At 38.5% G+C, this 25,509-nt stretch overlaps 1 protein-coding gene across 1 annotated transcript in view; it reads left to right on the forward strand.

Moving 5' to 3' along the window:
- MAN1A1 (mannosidase alpha class 1A member 1) overlaps positions 1–25,509 on the forward strand; it is a 171,346-nt gene that overhangs the window by 132,694 nt on the left and 13,143 nt on the right. The window contains exons 7-9 of the mRNA XM_015097327.3: positions 13,182–13,305; positions 15,138–15,231; positions 22,968–23,083. Of these exons, the coding sequence (XP_014952813.2) occupies positions 13,182–13,305; positions 15,138–15,231; positions 22,968–23,083 (334 nt within the window). The remainder of the gene's footprint in view (positions 1–13,181; positions 13,306–15,137; positions 15,232–22,967; positions 23,084–25,509) is intronic.

The raw sequence follows: 25,509 nt of genomic DNA on the forward strand, positions 1-25,509 counted from the left end.
ACATTGTTTCTTATATAATACTTGTATACTTTTTTAATTTCTAAAAAGTAACAGAAATAGAGGCAGCAACTAAACTATTAAACTATTTAGTAGTTTCATCAATATTTCCCCATTAATACAGGAGAAAAAAAGCTGCATTTAAATGATAATGGAGAACATTTTGTCCAATCTGTACATGAAACAATTTCATAAACATGTTTCTCAGAGAAAGATGCAATTGTCCATTGAACATCAGAAGCTCATAAATAAAGAAATGCAAATTAAAATAGCATTAAGATGTTACTTTTCACCTAGCAAATTTACCAAGTTTCAAAATTTTGATAAATGCCCAGAGTTAGTAGCTAGAATGTTCTCATGCACCCTTAAAGGGAATATGTGTTGGGACAATTTGTTAGAAGGTAATTGGGTAGTGTTCATTAAATTTTAAACATACTCTTTATGACCTGGAAATTCCATTTGTAAGATTTTATTCTTTAGACCTACTGATGAATGTGCAACATTGTTTATAATAGCAAAACTTGAGACCAAAGACAAATGATTGAATAAGTAACTATATACCCACACCCTGGAATACTATGCAGCTGTAACATGGTAGAACACCAAGATACTTAAATCTTCCGTGAAGCACAGTGTATAGTAATATGTATAGCATACTTCCCGGAGAAGGCAATGGCACCCCACTCCAGTACTCTTGCCTGGAAAATCCCATGGATGGAGGAGCCTGGTGGGGATGGAGGAGCCTCGCTAAGAGTCGGACACGACTGAGCAACTTCACTTTCACTTTTCACTCGCATGCACTGGAGAAGGAAATGGCAACCCACTCCAGTGTTCTTGCCTGGAGAATCCCAGGGAAGGGGGAGCCTAGTGGGCTGCTGTCTGTGGGGTCGCACAGAGTCAGACACGACTGACGTGACTTAGCAGTAGCAGTAGCAGATAGCATACTTCCACTTATACTTTTAAAAAGTTTGTCTAGTGACCATGCATTAGGAAATTTGGGGCGAGATTTCAGTAAATTCCTGATGGTATTTTCTCTGAAAAATAATTAGTGAAAATGAAGGTGTTATTGCTCAGTCGTGTCTGACTCTGTGACCCCATGGACTGCAGCCTGCCAGGCTGCTCCATCCATTAGGATTATGACTTAGAAGATGATGCAGATTTTGTTTTGATTACATATTCTTTTCTATGTTTTCAACTTTTTGCCATATTCATGTTATTTCCACAATTTTTAGAGTTCAGGAAAAGCATTGTAAAAGTTCCTTAAATTGATCTTTATAAAAAAACTAAAAAAGGAAAGTTAAAATGATCAAATTTGGCTTTGTCCTTCTAATTATAAATGATGATTATTATAGCAAACTCCGAAAAAGAGAACTCATGCTTTATCATGGCTTCTCCTACGTCAGTCTTTTGCATCTTCTTAAGTGGCATCAATACTCCCTCAGCTGCTAAATCCAAAAAATTAAAAATCTGCCTTAATTCTGGTCTTCACTCATCCCCAAATCCATTTCCTCCTCCAGACATAGCCAGAATCCCTCGTCTGTCCATGCCCACTGCCAGCACCCGTGCAGGCCACCAGCTTGATCTTGCCTGAACACCTGCACTTGCTTGCTTACTTCCAGTCTTGGTTTCACATAGTGGCCAGCGTGAACTTTAATAATGCAAGTCACTTCCTATTTAAAACCCTAAGTGAGTTCCTATTGCACTTAGAATAAGGCCCTGCTTGCTTGTCCTACCAGTCCTGGGTGATCTGCCACTACAGCCACACAACCTGTTTTCACGCTTTGCAGAGTCATGTCCCCGTTTAGGGCACTTGCAGAAACCATTCCCAGGTCCTCACTGACAGATTGATTTTTATCTTGCTCATCTGCACTTGAAAATCTCCTCTTTAATGTGCTCTTCCCAAAAAACCCATCTAAAATGGCTCCCCATCAGACTCTGTCTCATCAGCTTGTTTTATTCTCTTCTTGGTACTTAACATTACATGATAATTGTGCCATTTTCCACATTGGAATCCTACCCTTAACTGAAGTCGGTCATCTTAAATTCCAAGAAAGTACGTTTTCCCCAAGGACCTTAGGAGAGCATGTTCATTTTGAATGAGGGAGGCAGGGAAGAGAGCATAAACATTGTGATTGTTTTTAAATTGGCATTCATGGAACAAGACGACACTCATCAGAGCTCTAAGACTTATTTTATACCAAGAGTAACCCCAATCCATAAAACCTGGAATCCCCCTACTAGTTCATTGCTTTATTTCACAACAGCTCATTTCAGACCAGATCTACCTGGAAAGTGTGGTCTTAACCTTAGTCTAATATTGATTGTCCTAAGTCTTGTCTCTCCCCTTCATTCCAGATTCCTCTGTTTCTTATATATTCTTTTCATAACATCACCAAACCCTATCCTCAGTGGGTTAAGAACAGCAGTATTTGGTTGTGATTTAGTCACTAAGTCCAGCTCTTGAGGCCCCATGGACTATATAGCCTGCCAGGCTCCTCTGTCCTTGGGATTCTCCAAGCAGTAATACTGGAGTGGGTTGCCAGTTCCTTCTCCAGGGGATCTTCCTGACCTGGGTCTCCTGCGTTGCAGGCAGATTGTTTACCAACTGAGCTACAGGGGAAGATCCAAAAAGCAGTGTTTGGGGCCTATTAATTACATAAAATTCTCTGAGCCATCATATTTGCACTGAACCTTATATGAAATATAAAGCCTAACCATTCCTGGGTCGGGAAGATCCCCTAGAGAAGGGATAGGCTACCCACTCCAGTATTCTTGGGCTTCCTTGGTGGCTCAGATGTTAAAGAATCTGCCTGAAATGTGGGAGACCTGGGTTTGATCCCTGGATTGGGAAGATCCCCTGGAAGAGGGCATGGCAACCAGTATTCCTGCCTGAAGAATCCCTTGAACAGGGGAGCCTGGCAGGCTACAGTTCATGGGGTTGCAAAGAGTTGGACATGACTTAGCAACTACAGAAATAGATAAAATGAGGGTGGCTATTATTTCTAACTTTGAAATGCTATTTTGATATTTTCATTTTAGCATTTTATAATGTTTTCTACCGTTAAAGTTATCAAAAGCTACATTTTTGTGATGGCACTCATTTATCTGATTATTTCCTTAATGGCAAAATAAATATGACTGAATGGTCTCAAAATATTATACTCATGTATTCATTGTGGCATTTTACAGAACTAACACACATTATAGATTTTAAAAGTTAGTTGTGTTTGTCAGTGCTCATATTTTGAATATTCTACTGGGAAACAGGCAGTTTTACTATCAAAGTTCCACCAACTATTTGCTTAGTATTTTGAAATATTTTGTGAATGTTCGTATCAGGATTAGGAGACTACCAAAGGTTCAGACCATGTAGTTTACCCATTTTGATTATTTTTACTTTGTGAAAGTTTTTAGGAGATTACTTTTTTTTAGTATTTTTTTTCCTATAATAAAAAGAATCTCAATTACTGAAAATATTCACACTTGTAAATTAAAGGTAAACATAAACTGAAAGTATCAATACATATAAATATTTTAATTATAATAAACCTTATTCAGAATTTTAATTACAGTAATATTAGAAGCAAATTTGTTACCCTAATATATAAATGCATCAAACATCAAATTATGGCCTATACTATGTGAGTATCTCTTTGAAGGAGGAGTGGTGGTTAAAAAAAAAAAAAGATTTTTCTCTCCCCATGTAGATCTTATTCTCTGGTTAGAGAGATGAATTTCAGCATGTGGAAAAATAAATAACAAAGAAGATGTCACCAGGCAGCATACAGCTAATTATACACAGATGATTCTTTAGCACAATTCTATTTTATATAAGGATGTCAGTGAGAGTCAGAACAGAACAGACGTTGATTTTATTGTAGTAGGTAATGTTCCGTTGAGGACACCTGTCTTTATTGCTGAATTTTCCTCAACAATTTATGCTTCCTCTTTATTTGTATTGTCCTCTTTATTCTTTTGTCTTAATTTTTCCTTATCTTTATGTTTTCAAACCTTTAGTTGCCACACTATTTCATAACACCATTTTCCACAGTCTTGGAAGCATACGTTGTAGGCAGAAGGCAGGAAAATGAGAATGCAGTAGCTGGTAGCTTTATTCTCCAGCATCTGTTCAGAGTAATCCCATAGTCTGTTTGTTCTTCCCACAAGCTATACACACATTTTTGTTTGTGTGATACTTCTTATGCAAAAATTCAAAACTAAGAAAACTACCATTTCCAATGATAAAGCAGTTTAACTAACCATCTAGTTTCTTTGGGCTGGTTAGATTTCCATTAGATGGTAAGAAAAATATCTAAATTTACCTAATGTTGCTTAAAAGAATGCATTGGTTATTAGCCCTGATTACCTCGATATCATCCATTTTTTGGTGTAACTGATAGTGAGCTTTCCAGTAGTAATTGCTGTGTAGCTTTGACTGTATCTTACAATTAGTGGTGCCAGATTTTTAGCTTTCATGGACCTGGTAAAATTTCCCCAGTTATTGAGAGACCAGCCTTACATTGCCACCATTTTTTTTTTTTTTTAAAAAAAAAAAAAAAAGATGCTCAAGAAAACAAAAAGGAAAACTACCTCCTATCATCATTATTCCATTTGGGAAGAAAAAGATAAGCTTAACATCACAAAAATAGGAAAGACATAGATTCAGAATTAAAAAGTCATTAAATTGAATAAAATTTAGCCTTCATAAAATTTACCATTCTTTGCATATTTTCCTCATTTCACCTCTAAGTTCTTAGAAATCACAACCTCAGGCTACCTCAAGTATATGGTAGAAAACTATATGATTAATCCAGCGACTATGTTTTTTCTTAACTTGGCTTTGAGCGGGCAGGTATATGGTGACATTAATGTAGGATTATATAAAAAACACCTTTTGTTAATTTTTTTTTTCAATTTTATTACATGAAGCTTGAACTGAGCACCTCTCTTTCTTGGCAGTGCCTTAGACATTGAGGTTGCACAGGTGCATAAAGCAGAATCTGTCTCCCTAAGGATTTAGAATCAGGTAGAAGGGAGAAATCCTGGCCATTCTGGTTATGGAAAGAGACTATTGTATAGCATACAGAGAATCAAAGACTTGGGGTCTGTACTGATTTCATTGGTCTTGATCTGTAGATGAGCCATAAGTAAGTGTTAGTCATTCAGTCGTGCCCGACTCTTTGCAACCCCATGGACTGCAGCCCACCAGGCTCCTTTGTCCATGAGATTTTCCAGGCAAGGATACTGGAGTGGGTTGCCATTTCCTTCTCCAGGAGATCTTCCCAACCCAGGGATCGAACCCAGGTTTCCTGCACTGCAGGCAGATTCTTTACCAACTGAGCTACAAGGGAAGCCCCAAGATGAGCCATAGACCCATACAATGCAAGGCAGAAAAAGAGGGCAGTGTCAAAGAATGTTCCAACTACCATACATTTGCACTCATTTCACATGCTCTCAAGGTAATGTCCAAAATCCTTCAAGCTCAGCTTCAACGGTATGTGAACCAGGAACTTCTGGAGGTACAAGCTAGATTTAGAAAATGCAGGGGAACCAGAGATCCAATTGCCAATATTCACTGGATCATAGAAAAGCAAGGGAATTGCAACGCAACATCTGCTTCACTGACTATGCTAAAGCCTTTGTCTAGATCACAGCAAACTGTGGAGAATTCTTAAAGAGATGGGAGTACTAAACCATCTTACCTGTCTCCTGAGAAACCTGTGTATAGAACAAGAAGCAACAGGTAGAACCGGTAGAAACAACAAACTGGTTCAAAATTGGAAAAGGAGTATGTGAAGGCCATATACTGTCACCCTGCTGATTTAACTTCTGTGCAGAGTACATCATGTGAAATGCCAGACTGGATGACTCACAAGCTGGAATCAAGATTGCCGGGTGAAATATCAACAACCTCAGATATGCAGATGATACCACCCTTATGGCAGAAAGTGAAGAGGAACTAAAGAACTTCTGGGTGAGGGTGAAAGAGGAGAGTAAAAACCTGGCTTAAAACTCAGCATTCAGAAAATTAAGATCATGGCATCTGGTCCCATCACTTCATGGCAAACAGATGGGGAAAAAGTGGAAACAGTGACAGACTTTATTTTCTTGGGCTCCAAAATCACTGCAGATGATGACTGCAGGCATGAAATTAACAGACACTTGCTCCTTGGAAGAAAAGCTATGACAAACCTAGACAGCATATTAAAAAGCAGAGACATTACTTTGCCAACTAAGGTCCGTCTAGTCAAAGCTATGGTTTTCCCAGTAGTCATGTACCAGATGGGAGAGTTGGACCATAAAGAAGAATGAGCACCAAAGAATTGATGCTTTCAAACTGTGATGCTGGAGAAGACTCTTGAGAGTCCCTTGGACTGCAAAGAGATCAACCCAGTCAATCCTAAAGGACTTCAACCCTGAAGATTCATTGGAAAGACTGATGCTTAAGCTGAAGCTCCAACCACCTGTTGCGAAGAGCTGTCTTATTAGAAAAGACCCTGATACTGAGAAAGATTGAGGGCAGGAGGAGGACGAGGTGGCAGAGGATGGGACAGTTGGATGGCATCACCAACTCAGTAGACATAAGTTTGAGCAAACTCCACGAGAGAGTGAAAGACAGCGAAGCGTGGCGTGCTGCTGTAAACAGTGGACATATATGCCTCCAGTATACATTCCCAAGCCTATCCTCATTATCAGTTCAGACAAGCTAACAGCTTCCAGCTGGAATTGATGTCAACATTTTTTATGTAAAAGTAAGTTAGCTTTATCAAAGGTCTGTACTTATCAGCAAATTATTTATAGTGGTAAAATCATAAATAAAAAATAAATTAGCTTCAGTGTCCATCAGTAGGGACCTGTCTTTCACTATCTCGTGGAGTTTGCTCAAACTTACGTCTACTGAGTTGGTGATGTCATCCAACTGTCCCATCCTCTGCCACCTCGTCCTCTTCCTGCCCTCAATCTTTCTCGGTATCAGGGTCTTTTGTTGTTGTTCAGTTGCTCAGTCATGTCCAACTCTTTGCAGCCCCATGGACTGCAGTACACCAGGCTTTCCTGTCCTTCACTATCTCCCGGAATTTGCTCAAACTCATGTCACTGAGTCAGTAAGTGTATATTTAAGTAAATTAGAATATATCCATTCAGTCAGATACTTTGCATTCAGTACTCCACAACAACAATGATGTACATTGATTGGCGTGGGAAATGTCTGTGAAAAAATATGTATATTTAAAGCAAACAAGTAGAATATGATTTTTTTAAGTATGATAAAGTAAATATATGAGCATGCTCACACATCCTAAAGTCACTGGAATATTTTCTCGTTAGTACTGCCTTTTGGTGGGGTTCCCTGACCTAATGGTAGGATATTCCATGTGCCCCATAATGGGGAAGAAAGTACATTCAGCTTATTTTCAGTCTGTTGAAAGTGGTTAGGAGGGGGGCCTTACCTAAAGAGCAGCTGGAAAACAGAGTTTTAGCATCTTTGAATCTTGGGAGCAAATCCGTTATGGAATTAGAGAGGACTTAACATCTCAGTCTTTGTAGCCCTGAGCTTATCCTCCAATCCAAGATGGTCAAGTACAAGGACAGCAGTATTGAGGGTGAGAATAAACTAAAATAATAACTATTCAGTTCCAATTCTGTCTAAACTAAATACCTGCAAAGTGGAACAAGATCTGGATAATTTTTAAAAAGTTATGTGGGCCCTTGGTTAAAAAATTTTAAGTATGAAAATTCTTTAGAGGTATAATCTACATGCTAGTATTCAGAAACAGTTAAGTACTGAATTATGAATTAATTCAGTCAAGTGACTGCCCTTTATTAAAACAGCTTTCCCTGGAAGGATAGCCCTCAGGAGATCAGTGCTCCCCAGTCAGAATTTCTGTGCATGAGCTACAGTGGAATCATGTCTAGTCTTAGTCCCTGGAATTGTAGTCCAAGTCTTAATAAGGTCTTAGGCTAGAAACTTGAAAGATTGGCACTGTGCGAACCTTTGCAGGAAGGAAGCATTTGTAATAAGTGAAGCTGAAATTGCTTAGTCTGGAAATCAATTAGCTTTGGGAATTCGTTTAAATGAAACAATCATCATGAACTTTCTAATTATTTTTTCCTAATTTGTGCTAAAATCCAAAAGGAATAATATTGGATTATCTGCTGTTCTGAATTAAATATCCTCGTGTGCCCCTTCATTTGCAAACAGAAGTAAAGCTTTACAATGATATATAGAATATGGGAAGTTTTTTTTCTTCCAAAACTTGTTAACTCTATAGCCCCAAGGAATAAGCTGTATTTTGGACTGTGAACTTGAAAGAGTTTGTTTACTAATCAGCTAATCAGAAATTATTCAGGCAAGAATCCTCAAGAAATGTCTTTATTGGCCCATTTCCCATTTTATAAAGAAGAGCAGGCAGGAAGGAAGAGTAACTTTAAAGTCTGGAACAGGACTTTATAACCGTTTAATGTTTTGCTTGTATATTCATCTGGCAGTTTTTTAGAATTGTTCAGGTCTATAAATTCTTTGTTACATTTGACGATATTAAGAAAACAGGTGTATTTGTTAATGTTCTAAATTGTATCTGGGAAGTAACTATAACATATAACTTCAGGTACCTGGATTTAAGATTAATTTGAGGGGGTATACCATCAATCCTGAACAATCCTCCAGCTACTTGATTCATTATAAGCTCTGGCAAAAGAGTTTGCATCTCTTTTGAGTTGAATCTCACAGGATTCAAACGTGAGTAGAATAGCATCATTACTACTGTACTTCCTTTCTTTGGTGCTGTTAACTATTCCCAAGAGAAAGAATGGAAACACATAACGCCCATTGCTTATCAGAGTTATAAGTTCAGTAAATAATTATACCTTCTTGCTTTTGAGTGCGATCGAATGAGGAAGTATATTACAGCTGCTAATAAACCACATTCAAATTACAGTCTCTAAAGCAACAAAACAGTAATCCATATTTTCAAAAGAATCATAGCAGCTCAGTTTTTTAAAAGACATGTTTCTAATTGCAGTTGCCAAAATCAGTTATTTTCTGATGTGATGTTTTATTTTCAAAGAATTATTACCTTTGTAGAATTGTGATGTTTTAAATTAAAAGTTGAGATGCATGTATTAAATAATACTCCACTTTAAAATGGAAGAACTGAAGATTGGAGGAAACAGAGATAAATGAAATTAGGATGATACCAAAGTTTGAAGTTCTATTCTAGGATTCTTTGAACCAAACACTTAGCAGCTCTTCACATCATGTTAATTGCCTTTCTGTATGTATTTCCATATGCTGAGTCATCATTTTGGCTTAATATGCAGTCACTATAACAAGATTGGCAGTATTTAAGTATTCTTTCCTTTCATGCTTGCCTTATGGAATTTATAGTTTCTGAGCACAAACTGTTATTTTATCTTTAAAACACTTTTCTAAAATATTAGTGCTTGTAAAATAAAAATAAGGAAGATGATTTCCTTTAAGATACTGTGACAACAGAACTAAAGGTAAAGATATTTAAAATCCCTTACGCTCTCAAATGAAATTCATTTTGACCTTATTTAATATAAAGATGTAATGATGCCTTATCTGATTTCTTGAAACCCTTTCAGGATTTACATTTACGAGCCAGTGTAACCATTGATCTTATAATTTTACTGAAATATATTAATTTTGTAGGTTGAAAGAATGGCAACCAAAACTATACTTTCATATAAGCATAATACATGCATTTGGAGCCCAGCTTCCTTTCTGTTCATATGACACATCCTTTGCTAGCGCTTTTAATGTTTTGCTTCCTGTATAATTAGTGATACAGTACTGTTTTCCTTCTGATATGAATGAGTGCAAAGACAGAGAAAGACAGAACATATATATATGTGTGTGTATATATATATATAAAACCCTTTTAAAAATCTTTATTTTTTCACATATTGAAAAATTTTCAGTGTGTATGTGATATTCTCTTGATTAACCACATTAATAGCAGAGAGCAAATACCAGCATACAAAAGTAATTTGAATTTTATTTAGAACCTGCACTGCTTGTTTTGCATCTGAGTGCCCTCCCACACCCTCTGATACCCTGAATTTGAACTAGTCCCTGAAGATCTGGAAATGTGCCGTCCTCTTCCTTCTCTAGCACGGAGTCATTGTTCCCCCTTGCTTGATTTTGTGGCTTTGTTTTTTATAGATTCTCTGGAACATGGAAATTTGTAGTTTTGCTAAATAGGCTTATTGACTTTGGTCAGTGATGGAACGGTTAGAATAAAAAAATAATATGTCATGACAGCAAATTAATGACCAATTACTCTATGTATTTGCCATATGTTAATAAAACTTGAAAGTAGCTGTTCATCCTATTTGGATGGCTGGCCATTCCTTTTACCTAAGCCAACCATGAAAATAAAAACTGACTCTTAGTCCCAGAAGTTAGTAAGTGTAAGGCATTTTCTAAAATAAATATTTTCAGATCTCTGTCTTTTATTTCTTTTTATTAGGCTTACTATAAATCTGTGTTTTAGAAACAAAACCTAGATTTTTCTAAAAAGAAACAGGGAGTAAGAGGAAGGCATGCCATGTCAGATACCAGTTTGTCGTCATTATTTTCCTTTTCCTGAGTGTCCTTAGAAGCCCCGCGGCAGAAGCAGTGACAGAACAGAAGGGTTTACCCAGGGCTGTGAATGCCTCAGATGAAAAACAAAGCAGGTGGGAAACCTAGGGTCCACCAGGAGCAGGGTGTCAGTGGAGCCAACTTGGAAAGAGAGGAAAGGGACAAATCCACAAGCCTCCAGGTGTTGTTTTTGACCAGCTGCTGAGTTGTGTCTGACTCTTTGTGACCCTGTGGACTGCAGCACACCAGGTTTCCCTGTCCCTCACTATATCCTGGAGTTTGCTGAAAGCCATGTCCATTGAGTCGGTGATGCCATCCAACCATCTCATCCTCTGTCACCCCCTTCTCCTCCTACCCTCAGTCTTTCCCAGCATCAGGGTTTTTTCCAGTGAGTCAGCTCTTTGCATCTGGTGGCCAAAGTATTGGAGCTTCAGCTTCAGCATCAGTCCTTCCAATGAGTATTCAGGGTTGATTTCCTTTAGGATGGACTGGTTTGATCTCCTTGCAGTCCAAGAGACTCTCAAGAGTCTTCTCTAGCACCACCATTTGAAAGCATCAGTTCTTCAGTACTCAGCTTTCTTTATGGTCCAACTCTTAACATTCATACATGATTACTGGAAAAACCACAGCTTTGACTAGACAGACCTTTGTCAGGGAAGGGATTTCTTTGCTTTTTAATATGCTTGTCGTAGCTTTCCTTCCAAGGAGTGACTGTCTTTTAATTTCATACTTGCAGTCACTGTCCACAGTGATTTTGGAGCCCAAGAAAATAAAATCTGTCACTGCTTCCACTTTTTCCCCATCTATTTGTCATGAGGTGGTGGGACCAGATGCCATGATCTTAGTTTTTTGAATGTTGAGTTTTAAGCCAGCTTTTTCACTGTCCTCTTTCATCCTCATCAAGAGGCTCTCTAGCCTCCAAGATTTGGCTTCAACTTAGTAGCCTTCTCTCCTTCCCGCCTTCCCCTCCCCCCACTTACCAGTCTCTGGAGCTACCTCCAGTTCCTGGCTAGCCCTTCTGTTATGAGTCTCTCACTGTCTGGATTCTCTGTCCATTCTTCCCTCACTATTTCTTACTTACCTTTCAAGAATCAACTCAAGACTCTTCTTGAAGAAGCCATCTTGATCACTACCATGCTGAATTGCATGTCCTGGCTCTAGGCGCTCAGAACACTTCACACATTTAACTTAGTTTTTATCGTAAGTGATTAGAATTATTTATGCTTGGGTCTTTCTCTCCCATTATACTAGAAGGCAGTTAAGAGTGATTAGTTCACTATAAAAATCCTTTGAACCCAATGTCCTACTGTAGTCCCTGGCAAAGAGTTCAGTTCAGTTCAGTCGCTCAGTCATATCCGACTCTTTGCGACCCCATGAACTGCAGCACACCAGGCCTCCCTGTCCATCACCAACTCCTGGAGTTCACCCAAACCCAGTGAGTCAGTGATGCCATCCAGCCATCTCATCCTCTGTCACCCCTTCTCCTCCTGCCTTCAATCTTTCCCAGCATCAGGGTCTTTTCAAATGAGTCAGCTCTTCGCATCAAGTGGCCAAAGTATTAGAGTTTCAGCCTCAGCATCAGTCCTTCCGATGAATATTCAGGACTGATTTCCTTTAGGATGGACTGGTGGGATCTCCTTGCAGTCCAAGGGACTCGCAAGAGTCTTCTCCAACACCACAGTTCAAAAGCATTGATTCATCGGCGCTCAGCTTTCTTTATAGTCCAACTCTCACATTCATACATGATCACAGGAAAAACCATAGCCTTGACTAAACGGACCTTTGTTGACAAAGTAATGTCTCTGCTTTTCAATATTCTGTCTAGGTTGGTCATAACTTTCCTTCCAAGGAGTAAGCGCCTTTTAATTTCATGGCTGCAATCACCATCTGCAGTGATTTTGGAGCCCAGAAATATAAAGTCAGCCACTGTTTCCCCATCTATTTCCCATGAAGTGATGGGACCAGATGCCATGATCTTCATTTTCTGAATGTTGAGCTTTAAGCCAACTTTTTCACTCTCCTCTTTCACTTTCATCAAGAGGCTCTTTAGTTCTTCTTCACTTTCTGCCATAAGGGTGGTGTCATCTGCATATTAGGCATACAATAAATGTGAACCTGAATGAAAACCAAAATATGGATTTTCAGCTTCTGCAAGGGAATTTATTGGTCAGTAGAGTCATTAGCATTATTCTTTATTTGAATTATCACCTGTGTTTGACATTTTAAATAGCCTTCCCCAAATAAACTATACCCAAGGGTATGACCATGTCTCAGGAGTCGCTTATGCGTTTCTGTGTCAGTGTACGTTCGGGACTAACTCTTTCTAAAAGCATCTCACTAAGATAAACCACAACTTCTTTCTGACTTACATCAAAAGTAATTTTCCATCTGGAGATAAGGGTCAAAGCTTGAAACCAGTAGCCAAGGAAAATAGCAGTGAATATTTTAAAATATATGAAGTGATCTGTTAGCTGAAATGTTGTTATTCAAGAACTGTCTCTTTAGCTTCCGCTGCTTAGAGCTGCAAAAACATGGAATTAGTCTGACCCATAACTCTTCACTCTCTTCTCTTCTGTAGTGGGATTGGAAGGAACTGGCCCTGGGCCTCAGGAGGAAGCAGTATTTTGGCAGAATTTGGAACTCTGCACTTGGAGTTTATGCACTTGAGCTACTTATCGGGAAACCCCATCTTTGCTGATAAGGTGAGATTCTCCAGTCGAACCTGCATTGCAAGAGAGTACTTATAGAAAAATATCCTCTCTGGGGAGATTTAGGCATATGGAATGTGGAAAAGAACAACCAAGTCTAATGGAGCCCTTCGTGAATTTTTGTTACATGCAGCACTGCTTGTAACCAAACTATAAAGCACTATTTCATGGCACTATTCTAACAGTGCAAGAGGGCCTGAGTTACATGTCTGATTCTCTGCACCTCCAGTAAGTAACTTTACCTCTCTGAATTTTTTCCCTTTTCTCAAAAACAGTGTTTTGTGGACTATGTGAACCATACATGTGGAAGAATTTTTAAGCTCAGTTTTACAAATGCAAGGTAGCAATTGAATTGATTTTTAATTTTCAAGAAACACACCCACCACGCCACCACTCTGCCCTTATCTAGCTTTCACCCCGCTTTGTCGGCTCCCCTTTACAGCAGCGTCCCTTGGGCGCATTGTCTGTGTCTGTTGTCGTCTCTGCCTGACTCCCACTCCCTGGAGCGCTTTCCTGCCGGGCTTTTCTCCAAGCCACACTGTTGCCACATCCAGGGACCTTTCTCGTCTCTCTCCGTCTTCCTCGCCCTCTCAGCGTTGATGCGCTGGATCACTTCCTTCTCGAGGAGGCTTTCTCTGGCCCTGGATGCAGACACACAGTACTCCCCTAGGTTGCTTCCTTCTCACTCTCTTCTGTTGGATCCTCCTTATCACCCCAACCTCTAAACACTGGAAAAGCCCAGAACTCAAACTGGGGGCTCTTCTTTTTACTTTCACTCTCTCCATTATTCTCCCCAGTCTCATGACTTGACATTTTATCTGTATGTTGACTGCCTCCACGTTTGTAAGTCCAGTCCCAACCTGGCGCCTGAACTCCAAGCTCTATAGCCAAGTACCTGTTCAACATCTGCACTGTGAGGTCGCTCAGACAAGTCCCACTTAAAACGCCTCACACCTGCTTCTACTCTAGTCTTTACTGTCTGGGAAAAGACACCTCAGTTTACCCAAGGGCTCAGACCAAGACTCTTGAAGTTATCATGGTTCTTCTCTTTCTATAAACCTCAGGTCCAAACCAGCAGGAAATCTTTTCTATCCCATCCCCTGTGCATTACCCTGGCTCAGGGACCCATCATCTCTCACCTGGACTGTGCAGTAGCTGTCTGACTACCACTTCCTCTCATACCCTCAGTCACACTGATCCTGTAAAAATACAAGTTTTCAATGGCTTTGCATCTTCCTCAGATTAAGATATGATTTGAGAGGCCTGCACAGTGTGGGTCCTGGCTTCCTTTGCTTCCTCACCTTCAGCCTCGGTGGTCTTGCCAAACCCACTCTCTTCTCAGGGCTTTTGTGTACTTGCTCCTGCATTGCTCTGCACTGCTTCCTCTTTTATCCTTTAAATTTGTGCTTAAACACTCTCCCAGTGCCCTCCCCAGAGCACCCTAACGGAATGCAGCCTCACCACCTCCTATCTGTCCCATTACCCTTTTGTATTTTTTATAGATTTTATTACCACTTGACGTATTTGTTTCTTAGCTGTCTCACTCCACTGGATGCAAACTCCAAAACAGTAATGACTTTGTTTATCCAGTGTATCCACTGATATATTCTACTTCTTTATATGGTATCTCACATATGGTAATCAGTGTGACTATATTCACTTACTGTAATTATTTGTAAGCTGGTGGCAACTATCGTTGTTCTAATACTGCATCGTTTAAATCAACTTTTATTCTAACATGGAAAAAAGGTAATCAAGAAAGAGAAGAATGGCACCAAACTTTTTTCTTTAGATTTTTCATAGTAACATTTCATTTTCTATTGTAGGTAATGAATATTCGAACAGTACTGAACAACCTGGAAAAACCAGAAGGCCTTTACCCTAACTATCTGAATCCCAATAGTGGACAGTGGGCTCAATGTAAGTCAAGAGTTAAGCCTTGTTTTAGCTCTTTATAGTACCCAGCACTGTTCTAGTAACAGAGAGAAGGAACACCAAAATAGCCCAAATCTTGTTGGAGAATCCTTAGAAAAGAGGAAAGTTCCCTTCATAAATAAGCTTCTGTCATAAGGCAGACTATAACTGTTACCAGGGGAGCTATATTGTTTTATTTTTCATGCATAACTGTGAGCCTGATTATCTGTAAGCACATTTAAAGGTGTTAATCAGAAAGGCAGATCTGGTCAGGGTAGTGTGGGGATGATAGCCTCTAACAAACTGATTATGCAGATAAGAAAATTGTTCCTTTGTGCTAATGACTAGCAGGATTTTCCCAGAGTAGTTAGAGCATTCTATTTCATAACATTTTCTCTTTCTGCTTGGCTACAGGATGAAAGCGGAGCCTGAATCTTTCAGGGCTGAGAAATTGAAGGAGCAAACAGGGTACTTTTCTTTAGTCAGTGTTAAGGCGGCAGATAAAGGCTTCTCGCCAGGAGAGCTACCTTTACCATAGGAGAAAGTATTGTGCTAGAAGTCCTCACTTAAGATCTTTAGGGACTTTGACCAAGGCTATAAAGACTCAGAGTAGCTGAAAGAAATGCTCTCAGGCTGATTGGGGAAAACAGTGGTAGATTAAGCAGCACCTGAGAGCAAATGAAGACTCCTAAATGAGATGCCTGGCAGTGACAAGGATGTTAGCGACACCTTGAGATTTTACTCAAGATTGTTTTTTCTTTATATTTAAATAGGGTATTAGATGAGTATGCTTCACTGTTACTTCACAAGTATTTTTCTTAAAAAATAATTTAGTAGGAAAAAATGCGCTAAAATCTGTGTCTGCGTTAGTATTGTCTGTGGAAGGCTTGGCATTGACATCATAAGTCCACAATCAAGGTTGCCACTTACCCTAAGCATGGTCTGCTAGGTCATTAGAGGTTCTTTGGACCTCTCAGGGGATCTCCACAATCAAAGCTATTTTTATAATAACACTTTTCACCATGTTGACATTTGCAGTTATGTTGCAAAAGCAATAGTGGGTGAAACTGCTAAACCCATGGTGAGAATCATGCCAGAGACAGCAGATACTAACAGGCAAACCTCAGAAACATTGCCGGCTCCGTTTCAGGCCACTGCAGTAAATCAAATAGCACAATAAAGCAAGTGACACAAATTTTTTAATTTCCCAGTACATATAAAAGTCATGTTTATACTGCAGTCCATTAAGCTGTACAATATTATATCTAAAAAGCAATATACATTCCTTAATGTAAAAACGCTTTATTGGTAAAAAGTGCTAGCCATTTTCTGAGTTTTTAGCAAGTCACAGTAGCATCAAAGATCACTGATCACAGTTGACCATAAAAAATACAATAGTAGTGAAAGACTTAGAAATATTGGAAAATTACCAAACTATGATCCAGAGACAGGAAGTGAGCAAGTGGTGTTGGAATAATGATGCCGGACTTGATGAATGCAGGGTTTTCACAAACTTCCAACTTCTAACAAACTCAGGCAATAAAATGAAGGGCAGTAACTTGAGATTTGTCTGTGGTTATGTCCTTCACTACAGATAACCACAACAAATAAAAAGATGCCACTTTCGCTCATGAATGTTGTTAATGAAGTAAAACATTTACTGATTCTAGTAAATCTCAGTCACTGAGTAGATCACATCCTTGTAATATTCTGTATGATTAAATGAAAAATACACAAAACACTTCTGCTGCATGATGAAAAACCTCATAGAAAAGCACTTGTGTTGTGATTTGAGTTGCAAGCTGAACTAGCTGCCATGCTGTTTCATGAGTCATCATTTTTACTTGAAAGAAGTGCTGAAGACAAACTGATTATTCAGACTTGGGTAATTGGTAAATGTCACAAAAATGAGCATGTTTCTTCAAGGAAAATAAAGAGTGTCTCTACCAAAGATAAAACTTGAGCTTATAATTAGAATTTTGAAATTTTTCCACGTGCCACCATAAGCTTAATGCCTTTCACCAACACTAAAAGATTCTTCTGCTAAGATTGGTGATGATATAACAAATATGGGGGTTTTTTTTGATGCTATATAATCAAATGTATCATCATCTGGAAGCTGTGCATAATTCAGGGAACCAGTATGTCCCAAATGACCGTGCATGATGTTGCAAAATCATGTGTGAGAAAAAGTGCATTCAAAGTGCAGAATGGCCCAGTGCATTTTAATGTAATAGTGCAAAAATTCATTGATGTGATTTCTAACTCCACATTGTAACTGTTAAAAACTTTAACCACTTTTCAGTTTTGTTGTAGTACCAAAAAAATGATCTGCAGTTATCTGAAAAGACTATCAAAATACTCTTTGCTTTCCCACTACGTAAGTGTGTGAGGCTGCATTTTCTTCATATGTTTCAGCCAGACCAACACATAGCAACAGATTGAATGTACAGCAGATATGGAAATCCAATTGTCTTCTAGTACAGCAAACATTAAAGAGATTTGCAAAAATGTTAAACGGTGTCTGTCTTCCCACTAAGTATTTTTTTTTTTGGTAAAATATAGCATATTCTTCTGAAAAGCCTATATATTAACATAATGGGTATATTATTACTTTACTAAGATATTTTCAGTTCTGTTTTAATTTCCAATACGGTAAATATTGATATGCATGCATGCTAAGTTGCTTCAGTCATGTCCGACTCTACTGCGTGGACTGTAGCCTGCCACGCTCTTCTCTCCATGGGATTCTGCAGGCAAGAATACTGGAGTGGGTTGCCCTCCAGGGGATCTTCCCAACCCAGGGATCGAACCAATGCCTCTGTGTCTCCTGCATTGGCAGGTGGATTCTTTACCACTAGCACCACCTGGGAAGCCCAAATATTGATAGATATTACATAAACGGATTCTTCTGCATGTGTATTCATTTTTAAGATTGTTAAAGCATACTGAGGTTAAAAATGTGAAGGCCACCACAATATTTGGGGAAAATAGAACTTGAGTAACTTTCTCAATTCAAGATAACTAGATATGATTCTCTGAAAGGAAAAGTATTTTTAAAGTTATCCTCATGAAAGATTTCAAAATTTAAAGAAAAGTCTCTGTGAGTTGCTCTCTCCTTCCTGTGTTATAGGGTTTAGAGATCACTATGAAGAAGGACAAAAAGAGTCAGTTGTTCTGGAACATCTCAGTTTCACCTTCTGGGTCACCAGTGTACTATGTATTTGTCCATGCTTCCTGGTACAGAGGGCCCTTTGTAATTGAATTGCTTATGGGCCAGTTTCCTGATGGAAAAACAAATAGAGTTCATGCATCTCCTGCCTCTCTTCCTCCATCCCCATCCAATGTTCCAGCCACGAGGAAGATGCACTTTTTTTTCTTCATTAATCAAGTTCTGCTTGGCCATATCTGGGTCTTGGCTTTTGTGCCTTTTCCCTGAAGCCCTTTTCCTGTTTTTCTAACTCTACCACGAGCCAACTCAATCACCCTTTCTTCTTCGTGGCCTTCTTCAAGACACTGTTTGGAAATTGTTCACCCACTCCTCCTCTGCTTGTCCCCATCTTCCTCCCCGATCCCAACACTTTCGGTACTTTCCTATCACAGTCCTTTTCCTAATGGCTCATATACATATCCATCTTCCTAGGGATCTAGAACTGTTGAGGACAGTGACTTCGTCATATTTGTTAAGCCAGCACATGGTGTCTTACAGCTAGTAGAAGTTGACTTGAATTTTGTGAATACTCATGCAGTATGTATCCAATCTAACTCCTGCCTCTCCTGTTAGTAATGGCTCTGTTTTTCTCTCTGAACCATTTGGCTCCTGCTCCTCAACTGTGGTTGAGAGGCAGCATCTAGTCCTGATCATTAATAATATGTCATGACTGTTGAGGCCAAAGATGGTTTCCATGTCTATAAACTGAACAACTGTCACCCTTCTTCAATTAATAGAGGCAACATTGTGTGTGTTTAGTAACACCATATTATATATACATATAGTAACACAGTATTATATAGATGGATAAAATGTGGTATTTTATACATTTGAGCATCATTGGGGGATTGCTTTGAAGAGAGAAGTTCACATTCAGATGAAGTCTATAAAACTAAAGGGTTAAGATATTGAGTATATAATCCTTTTTGTCTGGATTCTTTTGATTTTTTTTTTTTTCTCTTTTAAAGTAGCAGACATCCTTTTCTGGGACCTATTCCTATTGAAAAGAATAAATTACCCCTTTTATAGAAGAGCATAATATTTGAGTGGCTGTCATACACATTATGTTTAGAGCATTTGGGAATAAGAATACCATATATGTTCCTTCTAGTAGACAGTCCTTTCCTGCTGATAAAATGAGGCATGTTCTCTCTTACAGCCACTAAGATGTTTACACAGGACTTTGTTGCCAACACAAATAGTCATCCAGACATGGTTGGGGGGAGCTTAGTGAGTGAAATACTAAATTATTTAAAAAGAATTTTTCTTGTTTCTCTTCCATATTCCTTTATGTTCCTTTATTTTGATTCTTTCCAAATATAAAAATTTTATAGGTGAAAAAAATAGAAAACTAACTGGCATTAAAGCAAATATGTAAACCCTTTTCCTTTTTAAAAAAATCACTAAATGTCCAAGCTTGCCTCTTCCTCCATTATAGAACCATAACCCAAGGGGGAAGAAAATGAAGCTGCTTCTGGCTGTTCGTTTTCAACTCTCATTGCTTTAACTCTAAAGGACATGTCTGAATCATGGCCATCATTTCCTATTACTTCATTTAGTCCCTGTTATTTTGAAAGTAACTGAACAGAGATTTGCTCTACCATGCCTCACTTGCATGTGTCTCCTGTGATCGTGTTTATAACAACAGGCTTCTTATTGATGAGATAGTACTTAGTCCGTTTAGTTTGTAAATGTCAGAGGTTTCTGTGGCTGTCTGTTTAGGAAGCTGTAAAGGTCATGTCAAACTGCTATTTTAAGAATCAGCCTTAGAATTATAAAAATACTAATCTTACAATAAAACAAACTGTAATTCTGGGCTTTCCGCAAAAGAAAATCACACATTAAAAATAAATCCCTTCTAGGTTTCATAGATGTAGTCCTTAATAAAATTAACTTAAAAGAATTTGGCTTTGTTTGTCAGTTATTTACTGAGTACCTACTATGTGCAAGATACTCCTTAGGGGTTGACGTGGACTGGAAAACATAACAGGTCTAGTCCCTGCCTTCCTGAACCATAATCTCATGGAGAAGACACACACACAATAAATGTCCCCATTTCATGAAAGCGTAGATGTGGCAAATGTGTGCTGTGAGAAAGTGCATGGAGAGCCTGGTGGGCAGTCTGATACATGACATGTGAGTAAGGATTACCAAAGGAAGTGGAGAGGAGTCAGGGGGCACACTTCAGGCAGAGAGAACAATACCCTGAGAGACCCTGAGGTGGGAAGGAGTCTGATTGTTTTGAAAACCCGAAAGAAGGTCAGTATATCTAGAGGGTAGAGAGCAGGATTGATGACATAGGGAAGGCTGAGATCGTGCAGGGCCTCCCTGGTCTCCAGACACCCAGGATCTGAGTCTTCAACATTAAAGGCATCAGGAAAGGGATGATTCAATTCACATGTTACAAGGGCTGCTCTGGCATTAACGTGGAGGATAGACTGGAGTGGCGCTGGCGCTGGAACTTTGTGTGGTGGTGGAAATGTTCTGCATCTTCCTTCCAGTGCTGTGACCAAGGCCCCTTGTAGCTCTTGAGCACAAGTATGGCTGAGGAACTGATTTTTTAGTTAGCTTAAATAGCAAAATGCTGTCACAGTGCAGGAGACAAGATAATTTGCCATTGCAGACTCAGGCATAGTGGTAGCTCAGACCGAAATTGTATTAGTGAAGACAGGAAGGAGTGGATGGACTCCAGAGATACCTCGGGGGTAAAATTAGTAGAGTTCAGTAACTCTGAATATGGGAGTGAGGGAGAGAAGTAAAGAATGACCATCTGATGTCTGACTTATGCTGACCTGGCAGTATGAAGGTGCCACTTAGTGAGATAGGGATCAAGGCTAAGATAAGGTTGAGGAGGGAAAGATAATATGTTCATTTTTATCACCTCTTCAATTTTAGATCCCAGTGTCCAAGTTTCATTGTTGGGTGGGACTCAGGAGAAAATTGTTTGGATAGTGTTATAAAAATCAGTTTACTTTTTTGTAACTAATTCAACAAATAAAGATTTTTTTAATAGATACATAAAATTAGTTTTAAGTTTTGAAACTTCAAATGCGAATTTCCCAAATAAGATCATCTTATTAATGCTCAAATTGTCTGTGAACTCTAGGAATGATCTTTCAAAGAGAGTATGTCTCTGTTTTTGTAGGTAAATATGCTTGGAAAATGTATGTATTCAAGTAGTAGGCAAAAGAATACGTACGGTTGGTGTATATGTTGGAGAGCAAGTGATTACAAATTTGAGACCCTATGGGGGCTGGAGAGTCACCTGGCACCTACCAGTGTTAAAATCTCATTTAGCTCCTCTAAGCCTCTTATCTCACTTTTAAAGAGGATTACCTACCTACAAGTTACAAGATTGTTTGCAACATACATAGTGGATCTAGCATAATAAATGACCGTGGAGGGGGATTGTAGGAATGAAGTGCATTCCATCCTTCCTGTCTGTAGGGTATAGCTTCCAGGACTCCGCAATACCAAAATTTACGGGTGCTCATCCCCTTATATAAAATGGCATAGTATATGCAAGTAACCTATGCGTATCCTCCAGATGCTTTAAATCATCTCTAGAGTACGTTTACTACCTGTGTGCGTGTGCGTGCTTCGTTGCTCAGTCATGTCGGCCTCTTTGTGATCCCATGGACTCTCGCCCACGAGGCTCCTCTCTCCACAAGAGTTTTCCAGCCGGAATACTGGAGTGGTTTCTCATTTCCTCCTGCAGGAGATCATCCCAACCCAGGGATCAAATCTGTGTCTCCTGCGCTGGCAGGAAGATTTTTTACCACTGCGCTACCTTTAATACATAACACCATGTAAATGCTATGTAAATACAGTATAAATGCTATTAAAATAATATTTGGCTGTGCGTGGCAAGTTCAAGTTTTGCTCTTTGGAACTTCCTTGAATGTTTTTTCCACATATTCAATCCACAGTTGATTGGATCTACTTACAGGGAGCCCACAGATACAGAGGAGTGACTGTATTAGGAAGAAAAACTTCTGCCCTGTCTTCTTTCTTACTGGCCTCCCCTGAAGAATTTTGAGCCTTCAGATTGATAATACTACAAAAGCTATCAAATAATAATAATAATTAGAAGAAACTGAGGAGTTTCTGGTTATATTTCAGGCCAGGGTGTTTTTGTTTTTGTTTTTTGTAAGATATGATACTCATAGCTTTGACATGGTTTATTATCTTACTGAGAGATAAAGCAATTAAAATTTCTGTATATATATAGTGAAACATTTTAATTTAGTTTTTTCCTAGTGAAATAGAATTTTAGAATTAGGGTTGATTATTTTTTATCTACATATTTATAAAACTACACTGGTTATTATTTAAAGTATATCACATTAATTAACAGCACATCTGCTCATTTCAGAATATCTTTCTGCAAATAGGAGATTTGTTGGAATTTAAATGTAACATTGACTTGCTGTTGACTTGGGGTTTTGCATCCTACTTACTGATGTGATTTTACTGCATTATCTGAATTAAAGTCTGAATCAGTCTAAAATTCATTTCCTTCTCTTTGCAGATCATGTATCAGTTGGAGGACTTGGAGACAGTTTTTATGAATATTTGCTAAAGGCATGGTTAATGTCTGACAAGACAGATCTCCAGGCTAAGAAAATGTATTTTGATGCTATTAAGGTAAACACAAATTTAAATCATTATTGGCACTCAACTAACTTATAACTTGCATATTAATCAAGCTTTAATGAAAAAATGAAATTCTACATGAGTGGGTTACAAAATATTTTCAGTTAGGTAGAATTCAATATGTGCTAGTATAATTATAACAATAATAATCATACTTGATATGGTTTAGTTCTAATAGGGCAGTTAGAAGTTTTTTCATGGTTCAAACCTCAGCTAAGATTCACACATCTGAAAACAAGGTATTTTTCTTAAACATGTGTGAGTTCCCTGTTAAAATCACAGTTGAAATTATTGTAAATCCTGAATTTATATTCTAAAAATTAAGTAAGTTAAAATTACCCACGATTACAGACAGTCCTAATGGCTACTTCCATTTAATTATGGACAGTACTTTGAAATAAAAACCTGAACTATCCAAACTAATCTGTAAGGGACGATTGTTAATAGTTTTCAAAGGTCCTTGTGATAGAAGAGGAATAAGGGGGAACAAATATTTGTTGATTTACTGTGCAATAAGTAGTGTGTTAGATAAATATATAATATGTTTGTTTCCTTAAATAGTTTTTTGTTTTTATTTTCTATTGGAGTATAGCTGATTAACAATGTTGTGTTAGTTTAGGGTTTTTTTAAGTGAAATGTAGTTGATGTATGATATTATATTAGTCTCAAATGTAGTATATAATGATTCGACATTTGCGTATGTTACGAAATTATCACCCACAGTGAGTCTAGTAACCATCTGTCCCCATACAAAGTTATTGCAGTATTATCAACCATATTCTCTTCATATCCTCATCAGCATTTGCTGTTTGTTGTCTTTTTGATGATCGCCATTCTGACCGGTGTGAGGTGATAGCCCACTGTGGTTTTACCTTGCATTTCCCTGATAATTAGTGATGTTGAGCATCTTTTCATGTAATTGTTGGCCATCTCTCTGTATTCTCTCTTCTTTGGAAAAATGTCTATTCAGGCTTTCTGTCCATTTTAATTGGGTTGTTTGTTGAGTTGTATGAGTTCCTTGTGGATTTTGTTTAATCCTTTATCAGATGCATTTTCGAATATCTTCACCCATTTAGTAGGTTTTCTGCTGTGCGCCCATTTCTTCTGTTGTTGTTGCTAGTTCCCTTCACTCTGCAAAAGCTCTTTAGTTTGATGTAGTCTCCCTTGTTTGCTTTTATTTTCCTTCCCTAAGGTGACAGATCAAAACCGATATATGGAATTCTCCAGGCAAGAATACTGGAGTGGATAGCCGTTCCCTTCTCAGGGGATATTCCCAGCCCACAGACTGAACCCAGGTTTCCTGCATCACAGGCAAATTCTTTACCATTTGCGCCACCAAGGAAGTCATAATATATATATGGTTCTAGGACCAGTGTCAAAGAATGCACTGCCAATATTTTCTTCTAGGAGCTCTATAGTTTCAGATTGTACTCGGAAGTCTTTAATCCACTTGAATTTATGTCTATATATGGTGTGAAAAAGTGGTCCAGTTTGAGTCTCTTGCATGTAGCTGTCCAGTTTTCCCATCACCACTTTTTAATTGGAATGTAATTGTTTTTCTGTGTTGTGTCAGTTTCTGCTGTACAATGAAGTGAATCAGCCATATGCATACATATATCCCCTCTCTCTAGATTTAATATTACATTGGTTCCCTCCAAGGTCAATAGTGAGCTTTACTACACAGAGCAGATACAGCTCTTTAATATATCAGATGTTGGAACCAGACACCTTAGTTAGAACCGTGGCCTTCACTTCGCACAGCCTTTAAGACACATGGTAAACATTAAAAGCAGACTAGGATATGGTCCATATGCCCTCTTCCAGATTTATTTTTTCTTCATTCCTGTGAGGTTTCAGGTTTTAACTCAGGGAGTTCTCCATACAGTATGGTTTCCATTATATCATTTTTAATTACTGTCCTGGCAGACATTTTAATTATTCTAATCTTAAAATGGCCCCCTTAGATCTTGATGTTCCAGGAAAGACAACTTTCAAATACTTTTCCCTTGGTTTCTAGAACTATACCCACCCAGCTTTTAACATATTGTATTTAGACAAACCATTGACAGGAAAATCCATTAAGAACAAATGAAGTCAAAGTGTTTCCTCTTTCTCTTAATAGTAAAAACACTTCCAATCCATATTGTGTTTTTCAACTTAGAAAGCAAAGTTAGAACAGTTGCACTTTCGATTTGAAGAAGTAGTCATGTCTTACATATTAGAGTTTCCTTGTGCTGGTTATATCCGGCTGCTTGCATGCATGCTAAGTGGCTTCAGTCGTGTCTGACTCTTTGCCACTATGGACTGTAGCCCGCCAGGCTCCTCTGGCCATGGGATTCTCCAGGCAAGAATACTGGAGTGACTGGCCATGCCCTCCTCCAGGGGATCTTCCTGATCCAGGGATCGGACCCATGTCT

The sequence above is a fragment of the Ovis aries genome, chromosome 8 (genome assembly GCF_016772045.2).
Source record: "Ovis aries strain OAR_USU_Benz2616 breed Rambouillet chromosome 8, ARS-UI_Ramb_v3.0, whole genome shotgun sequence".
Classification (NCBI taxonomy): Eukaryota; Metazoa; Chordata; class Mammalia; order Artiodactyla; family Bovidae; genus Ovis; species Ovis aries.